This window comes from Gigantopelta aegis, chromosome 9 (genome assembly GCF_016097555.1).
Source record: "Gigantopelta aegis isolate Gae_Host chromosome 9, Gae_host_genome, whole genome shotgun sequence".
In the NCBI taxonomy this organism is placed as follows: Eukaryota; Metazoa; Mollusca; class Gastropoda; order Neomphalida; family Peltospiridae; genus Gigantopelta; species Gigantopelta aegis.
Window position 1 is genome coordinate 55342213 of NC_054707.1, and position 13264 is coordinate 55355476.

The window sequence follows — 13264 nt, forward strand, 5'->3', positions numbered from 1 at the left end:
GTATTGCTTAATATCAACATATTTAATGAATAAAACTGTTAAATGTGACAGCTATTATATATAACTGGCGCAGCCATTTTGTTCCATTCCAGTGAAAATGCCCTCTGGCGAGCCAGTGGTTACGTAATACTTAATGCATAACATCAGGAATGAGTCTTAGAACTAGAGAAACAAATCTACCTGGTTTTTGCGGGATGATAAAATAGGCATACATTGCAATGTTCTGTAATAATATACATCCCAGTAAGCTAGCAATAAGTACATATTATTTTTCAATACAAAGTAAACCACCATTGTCAAAGTGGCTACACAACAAGTCAAAATAATTGTACCATGTTTTGTCCATGCATTAACCTATGTACTGAAATGACACAAGGAGTGTTTTTTTTTAGTTAAATGGCCTATTCTGTTAGTTGCCTCTACCTGTGATTCCTGATTGGCAGGTGTATATTTGATAGGTAACCAGACAAGCCAATTAATTACAGCTGTCTAGACACAAAAATACATACCGGTATTGTGGAATAACCTGTTGCCCCTTAAATGATAATGGATATGGTTTATTACTGTAAATAATTCTGTAAAACTATTGATTAAGTAGACTTTCCCATCTAAAATCACAGAACTGACCAATTATGAAGTCCCAAAGAAAAGAAAATGATCACTTGGGTATTGTCGTTTTTGCACCAACGTGGCATATCAATAGGCCTAATAGTGTACATTTTGTCCTTTGGATTATTTAACAGAGAAAAACACTATAACCTCATTTCGTTCCGTTAAAGGGGTGCTCTCGCGCAAGGCTTTTGGACTGGTGTGCATATTCAATGATATATTCCTTAATATCAACTAATAAAATCATATACATGTACTTAATTAATAAAACGGTTAAATGTGACAGCTATTATATTATTATGCAGCCATTTTGTACCATGCCAGTGAATACGCACTCTGGCGAGCCAGTGGTTACGTAATATTTAACGTGTCATGTCAGGAATTAGTCATAGAACTGAAGAACCAAAATGTACCTGATTTTTGTGGATGCATTGCAATGTTGTGTAATAATATCTATCCCAGTAAGCCAGCAATAAGTATATATTATTTTTTAATACAAAATAAACCATCATTGTCAAAGTGTCGAAATAACTATTATGATTTGTCCATGAAGTAACCCACATGCTGAAATAGTAATCAGAGTGTTTCTTAGTTAATTGGTCTTTTCTTTCCATGGCCTGTGCCTGTGGTTCCTGATTGGCAGGTGTATATTTAGACAGTCCCCAGTCAATGTGTCTAGACACAGACCCTTAAAATCACAGGGTATTGTGTGATAACTGCACAGACATTATCAGCTGTCCTGCTTTATTACTGTAAATAATTCTGTAAAACCCTTGATTAAGTAGACTTTCCCATCTAAAATCACAAAACTGATGAATTACGTGGTCTCAAAAAAAAAAAAATTATCACTAGAGTATCATGAGTGGTCGTTTTTTTTTGAACGTACCCTACCAATAGGCCTAATAATATGCTTTTTTTCTTTGGATTTTTTTAAAAGAGAAAAATACTATAACCCCATTTCATTCTATTGATGCAAATTGAAATATATTTAGTTAAATAGTTTATTATACTATCAAGTCATTTATGTTTTACAAGTCTGGTTGATGAAAGCGAAGTGCCTTGTAAATTAGAGCATTTGTTTACACTGTGCATATAGGAGTTGGTCGGAGCTGACGTCACTTCGCCCCAAGCTGTAGCACCGGACGCCACAAAAACAAAACAAAATGGATGTCCCCCAGTTAGCAAGAATAATCTCTTTTTTTTTTATGAACTCTAAAATTACGCGTTTTTCATTTGTTAAAGTGTCAGTATATGTTTGTGTTGGTGGTCCGGGTATGCATCTTTCTAACATATAAGGCTCTTGTTTAAGTTGACTGTCCCTTTAATGCAAATTTAAATATATTTAGTTAAATAAAAAAAAAGTAAAGTTTGTTTTATTTAACGACGCCACTAGAGCACATTGATTTTTAATCTTATCATCGGCTATTGGACGTCAAACATATGGTCATTCTGACACTGTTTTTAGAGGAAACCCGCTGTCGCCACATAGGCTACTCTTCTTTACGACAGGCAGCAAGGGATCTTTTATTTGCGCTTCCCACAGGCAGGATAGCACAAACCATGGCCTTTGTTGAACCAGTTATGGATCACTGGTCGGTGCAAGTGGTTTACACCTACCCATTGAGCCTTGCGGAGCACTCACTCAGGGTTTGGAGTCGGTATCTGGATTAAAAATCCCATGCCTCGACTGGGATCCGAACCCAGTACCTACCAGCCTGTAGACCGATGGCCTGCCACGACGCCACCGAGGCCGGTCATTTAGTTAAATACTTTATTATATTATCAAGTCATTTATGTTGATTTATGTTGATCAAAGCGAATCGCTTTGTCGTAAAATTACTGCTTTTGTTTACGCTGTGCATACAGGAGTTGGTTGGAGCTGACATCACTTCGCCCCAAGTTAGAGTACTGAACACCTTGAAAACAAAAGAAAATGACTGCCTCCAGTTAGCAGGAATAATAAAAAAAAAATTTTTAACTCTAAAATTATGCTTTTTTTATTTGTTAAAGTTACATGTACAAATATGAAATACAAGCTCAAATGCACTTTTTAAAAAGTCGTGTGTGTGTTCGCTATGAACGGATATCGTCAAACGTATACACTTGATTCGTCGACTGTGCCACCATAGCTCGGCAAAGCACAAATGACAGCCTGTAGTCAGTTTCAGTTAACATGTGCGTTTGCCGATTTCAAATTGTAGGGTTTGTCTCAAAATATTAAAAGAGAAATCTTGCACTGTACAAAGAACGTTCGGTTGAGGATACCTTACTAGAGTCTAGTTAAAACTGGTTTGATCTTGACAACGTATTATCAACAGTTGTACCTTCCTATTTCAGAATTGATATTTTATAAAGTGTTAGTAGAACTTTCAAAGTTTAGTTCGTATACTACTAGTAACACATTAATCATGTATATATTTTTAAAATAAAATATACTAAAGTAGACAATGAATGTTTTCACTTCTTAATTTTACATGTTAAAATCGAGAAATTCAAATAAATATTATTTTGTTTGGAAAAGGTAAATTTGGGGGGGGGGTTAACGACATCAAAGATAAAGCATATTGATTTAATAACCGTAAATAAAATGTGTTGAGTGCATCATTAAATAAAACATATCCTATCCTACCTTCCATCTGCTGTTGGATGTCTAACATTTGGTAATTTTGACATATAATTTTAGAGAGGAATCGGGTGCATGTGCAGGGGGAGGGTATTGGAGGTTGAAACCCTTACTTGCCCAAGCTTAAAAAAAATTGAAATGTATTTTTTGGGGGAGCATGGCCCCATATAAACTTCACTTAACAGTCTATAACCCCAACCCCGCTGAAATCCCTGCACACGCGCCTTGGAAACCCGCTACATTTTTTTTTTAGTAAGGGATTGTTTATATGTACCATCCCACAGACAGGATATCACATACCATGATCTTTTTGTATACCCGCCAATGGGGATCGATCCTAGACTGACCGCGCATTTCCAAAAAACACCTTTTTAGGTCTAAGTAATGAATAAAAATAACATATAGTCTTGAAAAATGTTATGTAAATCGAACACAGTACCCTCTTCCTCTACCCCTAGAGCGTTACGTAATTAGTAACACCCCCTTACATGTAACGCGTATGCCAACAGCTGGCCACTGTCAAAATTTCAAGGCAAATTTACCACTTACCGACTCCTGGAAAGGCGTTGTACCATACCTCTATGGATATAAATATGTTTTAGAGATATGAGATGACCCCTCAATCTCGAAATCTCACGTGATCTCTTGTTGGGGAATTCTATACTTGTGATAAGCCAATGAAAACCGAAATCGGTACGAGCCCATCAAAAGTGTTCCACTTTCAAAATCATGGCTTTGTTTTTGACCTGGATAAGCCAGCATAGTGAAACCAATGCGGAGTGCGGCATCATATATGCACCAAACGTAATTGGATTTTCTGTTCTATATGCTTAAATAAAAATATTCCAGGGAATGTAGTTTTAAAGTGTTAGTATGTGTTGGTGGTCTGGGTATGCAGCTTTCCAACACATAAGGCACAAGCCACATGTTTATCTTTATTTTATGGAATAAAAAACCCACAACAAAAACCTCCAAATAATTTGAAATCATGTTGGGTTTCTACAGGCCTACAGGGTATATTCATTGTTCTAGAACTTCACACACATACGTGTGCATGTTCACTATTTCTGATTATCAAAGTATACGATGCATATTACATTCGTGAACATGTACCATGATTGAGTGTTGTATGTGTAATTTCCTGTAGATTATGTGTACCTGTATAGTACTTGTGCTGCATTCGGGTGTACATGTTTGGAAATTGATATTTCTGAGTTGTCAATTGGTAAGTATGATCAATCACGGTCACTTGCTAGACTGGTTTTTGTGCCCAACGTTAGAGGAATGGGGTATGATTGATAGAACATGGTACCAGTCAAAGTGATTGTGATCGTTCGGCGTCCCGGACACACCACTTGTTTGTGTTTGGGTGCACTTGTAAGCAATCTGATTAAAATTAGCTCTACTGGGTCTAGCCAGCATTGCATGGACTGCCATGTCCAGGTGACATTTCATCTATAAATAACAATTTACATATCGTCCAATTACACTTCGCCTTTTACAGCATTATTTGGGAGCATACACATTCTAAAAATATCGGGCGAGACTATTTATGCAATAGGTGAACTTGTTGGTCTATTTCAACATTGAAAAAACAGGGAGAAAAGTGCAGTAATAAACTTTGGATTGTATACTAGTATAAACAGATTTGATGGCTATACCATCACGGGTTTTTTTTTTCATCTTGAAACAAATTTTATATAAAATTTTATATTGCAATTAGTTTCCGGCATACTTCGTAATTCACCCGAATCATTTTGTATACCCTCGGCATAATCCCGAATGTTTTCAAATTTTTTTCAAATCACTGGCATGATTTTGCAAGTAAGGTTTTGATTGGTCAAATGAAAGGTCAGCTGGACATGAGCTCCAACGGGCTGCTGTTAGATCCACATATAATAGTGGAGCTAATTTTAATTAGATTGACTTGTAAGGAAGTAGGTTCCAGTTCCATCAAAATAGACAGCACTAATGTATGACATTCACATTTTTTACTAATATTAAAACAAATGAATCTTGAAAAAAAGAAGATAATAACAATTTGGCTAAACCTCCAATTAAAATTCATTATGTTTATGACTTGAATGCCTGGAATTCATGATTTTTAAACACCGAAAAAAATGGCCAATCGAGCGACCTGCACCTTTTCAATTTAGAAGAAAAATGGTGATAAAATGCTTCTCTAAACTCCGTTTAAATGATAAAAATAAAGCATACATCTTAAAAATGCCATTGAAGACTGCAAAAATGGTGGGAGATTATTTTTAATACTTTTTTCTTCCTGGGAAAAATGGTGCAGTTCATACTTTATTGAAATTTTCCCTACTGGAATAGCACAAAATGGGATTAAAATAATTCCCCACTATTTTTGCAGTCTTCGATGTGGTTTATTTTTATCATTTAAACAGTTCAGAGAGGCATTTTATCACTATTTTTCTTCTAAATTGAAAAGATGTAGGTGGCTCAAGAGTTTACAACTCATAAATTCCAACTCCGGAGTATTTTGGGCACTATTTTAAATCGGAAATTGGTTGAGGTGGTACTAACAAGCATGCTCGAAAGTAGGATTAAATTGCAGGTTAAGTCTTTATAGATTATTTGCTCATTGTTTTACTGAGCAAAATGTCTACAAAGAATAACTCATTTGTACATGTAGATACAGAAAGCCATCTTTTCCTTCTCAGATTTTAAGCTGTAAATTCACTGTATCGATAAACTCGTGCTGAGAAACGCTCACGAAATTTTCCTGTGTGTTTGTAGGTGAGTGGTGCTAGCTTGGACGATGGAGAACTATCACCTGATGGAGAACTATAACCTGGTCGACATATAACTTATTTTCTTGTGTTTGTAGGTGAGTGGGCTAGCTTGGACGATGGACAACTATCACCTGGTTATTTTCTTGTGTTTGTAGGTGAGTGGGCTAGCTTGGACGATGGACAACTATCACCTGGTTATTTTCTTGTGTTTGTAGGTGAGTGGGCTAGCTTGGACGATGGACAACTATCACCTGCCGATGAAGATCGAGGCGAATGACGACGAGGAGTACATCGTAGAGCACAACGACAACGGTGACTACGACGACGACGACCTCATCAGCCCGACGGGCCACAGCGAGTCCGACTGGGCCAGCCTCCAGGACAGTGCGGCCGGCAAACTCCGGCTCAAGCGGCGCCGCAAGTGTGGTCAGTGCGGCCCGTGTCAGGTGAAGGAGAACTGCGACAAGTGTCACTTCTGTCTGCGTCGCGACGTCCTCAAACAGTCGTGCATCTACCGCAAGTGTCTGTACCTGCGCAAGAAGCCGTCTCGGGTTCGAGACTGCGTCCCGCCGTCCAGCAGCAGCAGACACCCGTCTAGCAGTCAGTCACCCTCGGCAGCATCGTCGTCGGCGTGTGTGTCCACCCCGGTGCAGAACAGCACGTCGCCACTGTCTCCGATCAGCGTCGACGGCTCGCACTGCAGACCGCCTCAACCGAGTCCTTCGTACATCCCGGGCAACAGCTCCGCGACCAACAGCCACCAGCATCTGACGCCGGACCCTCACAGGCCGCTGCTGGGGGTCGATCCACTGCCCGCAGGTTTCCAGCCCGATCCGTTACGACAGCTGCCCGTGCCTCCCCCTCCAGACCCACTCCGGTCGTCGTACCAGTCTCCGCCGCAAGCCGACGTCCTGAGGTCGCACTCAGCGGACCAGGCGAGATCGCCACACGCAGACATGCGCCCCATGTCGTCGGACACAGTGAGGTCGCTACCCACCAGTCAGGCTCCACCCACACCCGTCAGTGTAGACCAGCTGCGGCCGATGCCAACCGATCCTCTTCACCATATGCAAAGTGAATCGCTGAGACAATTTCAGAACAATCATTTACGTCCATTTCAGGCCGATCAGCTGAGACCCCCACTGGGCATGGAGTCGCTGCGGCCGTTTCCATCGGAGCAATATGGGATGGCATACGGCCCCCCCAGACATGTGTGGCCCCCACCGGGCCTGCCCAGCCCGTACAACTTTCAGACTAACAACATGAACATGGGAGCCAGTCCGTCGTGCAGGATGAGTCTCCCTGACGCGTGTCGCTACTCCATGCCCGCTCAGCCTTCATTCCCGCACCACCCTCATCACCACCACATGCCCTTCAACATCAACTCGGACTTCAGACCCCCAGTCCCGTTCGGCACACCTTCCTCTCTTGGACCACCCATGAATCCTCCATTCTATCCCCCACCCCCGGTGCCCCCGGTACCGAGTACCAGTCTTCCCACACTACCCATTGTACAGTACTCCGCGTCACAAGAAACCTACCCGGGGAGCAGGTTCGCAGCTCCGCCAATGTACACAGGGAGTCTCTACTCCCCTTTTCGTCCCCCCAGTGAACCATACATCTACCATGCACAGTTCCCACCCATGGAATCTGTATTCTCAGGAAACGGTAGCAAAATGGCGTACTTTCGGGATCAGTTTTTGAGACACTGTGACAAATCGGACCTTTCAAAAGATTTTCACTCAAATACTTTTGCCGATGATGACAAGGCAATGATGTTGGAGAAGTACAGATGTATCATTGAGGATTCTGTGATGTCTAGTAGTTCTCTTAAGCTGTCAGAGAAGATGGACACCAAAGAGTTCTATTCGTCGTGTAAAGACATTGACGATGACCTGAGGGAAGAGATGAGTCGGATTACGCGAGACGGAGAGTGCAATGTGTGTATCAGCATAGACGATTACAAGATGCAAGCATTCATTCGATCGGATGGTGTCAATAACTTGGAAATAGAGATCGAAAGTCCAGTGGAACTTTCACCCAACAATACCTGTAGCAATAAGAACAAACATCCAGAAAACCACAACAATAACAATAACAACAACAACAGTACAAACAACAACAATAATAATAATAAAACCAATAATAATAATAGTAATATAGCAGATACAGAGAGCCCCAAACCACGTGAGGTGATTGCCCCGGTTGCCCGGCGTACAACGGTTGTGGGTACGGTGTGTATAAGACAGGACCTGGGTGATGAGGGCATCATGCAGCTCGAAGTGCCTGGTCACCGCGTGTTCCTCGAGGAGACCATTCTTGACGACACCATCATCAGCCAGTCGGACAAACCCGCTGAGCTCATCCACTTCATACAGACTCCCGCCAAGACCTGCTCCGATTCTCTCGACGACCTAGTGTTATAGTCACGTGCTGTCATTGTTGGTATGCTAGGGTCACACTACCTACTGTCACACCATAGTTGGCCAACTTGCCCGTCTCTCAACTTGTATGGATGCTAGTCTGAGCATATTCTGTGGACAACCCAGTGCTGTAGTCACATGTTGTCATCAGTACGCTAGGATCAGGCTATCACCTTTCACAACAAAGTTGGCCAACTCGCTGATCTCTCGACTTCTACGACTGCCCGTGCTTATAAAACATTTAGAATCTGGACTCGAGGCTAATAAGAGCCAAAGACTTAACATCATGGCAATGCCATACAAAATTGTTTATGTAAAATTGTTTATGTGCGTGATGTCATTATAGATTGAGTCTAGACTTTCAAACGTTTTATAAGCACAGGTTGTTGCTAGTCTGAATACTCTTACAACTCGATTTCCATCATATACAACGTCTATGACCTATTAGTTATTAATCTGAGCACACTATTTGTAAGTCAGGAGTGGGGGAAATTAAGAGCAACTGTTAAATTGACAACTCCTTCATGACAGTTGGTAGTCTGAGCCTAGCTTTAGTGGTACTGTGTTGTCCTCGTGTGTTCTCTCTCTGTATGATGTGGCAGTTTTTACCTAGTCTCCTGGCACACACAGGGTTCATTCTCCGTGGGTTGGGTGGACATGTCAGTCTCGTAGATTCTGTCTTATTACGTCAGTTAATGCTAAAAATCAGTTGTTTGCTGTAGCCACACAGATTCATTCATGCCAGTCGCTTCAACTCTGTTGCTTTTTCATTTATTTTTTATTTTTTATTAATAAAAATTTGTGGCGTGTAAAAAAGAATTAAAACTCCTACTAACAAACCTCTTATTGAAATGGCATTCTGCAGGTATGTTACATAGGAAACGGTATATATATGTTTTTAAAGAAAGATTATGGACAAATGTATTATTGATGGGAAGACAGTGATGTTACTCAATCTGCCCTGGGGTACGTTCGGCAAACCACTTGTCACTGACATTCACTAAACGGGGTGTTTTTTTAATGCTATATAGTAAACCGAATTACCACTTGTCACTGACATTCACTAAACGGGGTTTTTTTTTAATGCTATATAGTAAACCGAATTACCACTTGTCACTGACATTCACTAAACGGGGTGTTTTTTTAATGCTATATACATTGTAGTAAACCGAATTACCACTTATCACTGACATTCACTAAACGGGGTTTTTTTTAATGCTATATAGTAAACCGAATTGCCACTTGTCACTGACATTCACTAAACGGTTTTTTTTTTAATGCTATATAGTAAACCGAATCACCACTTGTCACTGATATTCACTAAACGGGGTGTTTTTTTAATGCTATATAGTAAACCGAATCACCACTTGTCACTGACATTCACTAAACGGGATGTTTTTTTAATGCTATATAGTAAACCGAATTACCACTTTTGAAACCAGTCAAAACAGTTGCAAACATTAGTGAAAAACAGATTGTAGAACTTTGGGTTGTTGTTAAATAGAATTTAATTTCAAATGTTTGACTCAACAAAAATGTCCCACATTAGGGGATAACATTCAACCAATATTTGTATTCTGTTACAGTGATGTTAAATTATTAATAATTATTTTAATAGTATTTGTACTTTGATTGGGTCACCAAAAGATTTGGTTCGATCAGTTGAAATATCTAGTATCCTGCAATCACTGTGTATATTGGCAAGATATGAGTAAATATATTTCTATATTTTTGGTCACTGCTCAAAAAAATTACGGTAGCTTTTTTGGACAGAACTGCTTTTACCCTGCTTATGACCAGCAAAGGAATGTTGACCTGTAACCCAACAACGTAAACAACTGATGTGATGTCAAGAATATAACAATAAATAATTTGAATAATAATAATTTTTAATTTTGTTTTAAAGAAAAAAACCCAAAAAACTTGTTGCTATTTAAGTTCTATTTTATTTTGGTGTAGAGATATTGTAGCCAACAAGATATCAAAATGTGTGGACATGTATACAGTTTGCCATTATTGAGGAGCGGTGATGCTTCCTACCTACGGTAATTTATATCTCAAACCGGCAATTGCCGTCGGTGCCATCATTAACTTCGAGCCCTGAAATTATAAAAGTTGCGTATTAAAAACCGTTCATTTATTTATTTGCCATATTATGTAAGATTGCAGAATAAATAAAATTATTGGTTACTGTCTTAGCATATCGGCTTTATCCTGCACAGGTCCAATGGTTAATGCCACTCGGCAGAGACTCGCAGCTTTTGCCATTCTAACCTTTCGCAGGATAAATGTGATATCTTGAGACATTAACCAGTTATTCTCTATATTTGTGTCTAATTCAACTAGGTAAATATTTGTGCATGATGCCAACCATTTTGTATCAGATATTGAAGGTTTCACCTATACAGTGAGTCGAATAATACACAGTGATATAGGGTACAAAGAAGGTCTGAGATTCATATGACCATCAAAATAAGCCTAAGCAATCATTTATTGAAATTCTAATGTGTAAGACAAGATATTGTACTATTGGTAGTGTGAGGTGGAAGCCGGTTGTGTGAGTGGAGAATTCTGTAAATATACTCAACAAAATTAATTAAGGGTCTATAGACTTTGGTCAATTTCTGCTGCTACATGTATGTGTATTATAACTGTATTAACATTATGTCCAGTATGGTACTACATGTATGTCTTCATCACAGATGATTTCTAAATGTTGTTGGAGTAAATTATGTCCAGTATGGTACTACATGTATGTCTTCATCACAGATGATTTCTAAATGTTGTTGGAGTAAATTTTAACCATTATTAACATAATAACAATGATGAAGAATTCAAGCTTTGTTTGTTTTGTAAAATGAAAATCATTTGTATTTTGAATAAAGTCACAGACCAGTTTCAGGCCATGAGTGAAAACTAGCTGTACGTGTACATAGTACATCTGTTATGAGTGAAAACTAGCTGTACGTGTACATAGTACAGCTGTTATGAGTGAAAACTAGCTGTACGTGTACATAGTACAGCTGTTATGAGTGAAAACTAGCTGTACGTGTACACAGTACAGCTGTTATGAGTGAAAACTAGCTGTACGTGTACACAGTACAGCTGTTATGAGTGAAAACTAGCTGTACGTGTACACAGTACAGCTGTTATGAGTGAAAACTCTTTTAATTGACAGGCAGGTGACGTAAACCAGGGCTTCTAGAATGTTTACAAAATCCACTAGCCATGGGATCAGTGATTTACAAAATCCACTAGCCATGGGATCAGTGATTTACAAAATCCACTAGCCATGGGATCAGTGATTTACAAAATCCACTAGCCATGGGATCAGTGATTTACAAAATCCACTAGCCATGGGATCAGTGATTTACAAAATCCACTAGCCATGGGATCAGTGATTTACAAAATCCACTAGCCATGGGATCAGTGATTTACAAAATCCACTAGCCATGGGATCAGTGATTTACAAAATCCACTAGCCATGGGATCAGTGATTTACAAAAATGTACTAGTCACAATTAAAAAATCACTAGCCATACTTTATTTAATACAATTTTACTAATAGTAATAATCAGACATGTTACCTAAAGAGGGAGATTAAAAACACTAAGATTGGGGGTGGGGGTGGGGTTGTGAGCAGGATATTCATATTTACAAAATCAACTTAAATGCAGTATTTGACAACTTTTTTTCACTAGCCGTTGGACATGGCAATAGTAGTTATTTACTAGCCCAACATTGAATATCACAAGCCATGGGAGTAGGGCTACCATACTCTAGAAGCTCTGCGTCCTGCGTAAACGTGACCTGAGATATGAGGATTACTACAACTACACTAACTGGAACGCTTCAAGCTCAACAGGTTTCAAAATCCCATACCGGGCAACTAACTTTGGTTAATCTAAAACCTGTTAACAAGAGTGTGTGTCAGTGAAATGGGGGGAAACCCTCTTAAAAGTGACTAGAGATTCTTTCTATAACCGTTACTTCTCATAGGCACATGCGTTTTTAGAAATATGAAAAATGCATTTTGCAGTATTACAAACACCAGGACAACTATAAACACATGGCTGTACAACAATGGATAATCTAAACAACAAAATATAAGTAATGTCTGGTTTCAGTTACCAAAAATGGCTCGAACAGTGAAAAATATGCTGTAATGTTTAAAAACTAGGGTCTGTCACTTTTAAGAAAAATGTAGAAAATGTCTACTAGTACTAGTCCTTAATTAATTTTGTTGAGTATTTATACAGTATTTATAGAACTGAATCCAGCAACCTTCAGTTCAGTTTTAACTGGTGGAATTATTGATCATGGCATGTTATGAATGCTGCATTTTTTTATCACTACTTGTATGTACATTTAATACAGTACATGTACTGTTGTAGGGGCCAGTGGTTTCTGAATATTTGTAAAACATTGAATTTAAATATACCTGTACTTATGTGTACATCTGCCTTGTAGGTGTCAGTGGACCAAAATAACATAAACCACACCATTTTAATAGATTATTGTTATTTATATATACAGTTGTACGTATACGAACACAATAGTGTGTTTTTATTGTTAAAGAAACAAATGTTTAAAAAATGCTCTTTTTTTTTTAAAACCCCACACATTTAAAATTGGATATCTGAATATAGTATTTTGTGTATGTAGAAGTAGATTTTAAAAAACGTTTTGTAAAGGTAATATATTTGTATCTTTTTGCATTCTTGATAGTGATATAATAAATTAAAAAATAATTGAAACCATGAAGTTGGTTTAAAAAAACAATACCATAACCTAACTATGCATATCCGCACAAGATATGACCATACACAATAAAATTTATCAATAGTCCCCAA

At 38.8% G+C, this 13264-nt stretch overlaps 1 protein-coding gene across 1 annotated transcript in view; it reads left to right on the forward strand.

The window, feature by feature from the left end:
- The window catches only part of LOC121382053 (ras guanine nucleotide exchange factor K-like), a 29485-nt gene extending 18236 nt beyond the window's left edge, over positions 1 to 11249 (forward strand). Inside the window, exon 2 of the mRNA XM_041511530.1 lies at positions 6204 to 11249. Within this exon, the coding sequence (XP_041367464.1) occupies positions 6225 to 8414 (2190 nt within the window). The 5' untranslated portion in view covers positions 6204 to 6224 and the 3' untranslated portion in view covers positions 8415 to 11249. The remainder of the gene's footprint in view (positions 1 to 6203) is intronic.
- The last annotated feature ends 2015 nt before the right edge of the window (positions 11250 to 13264 follow it).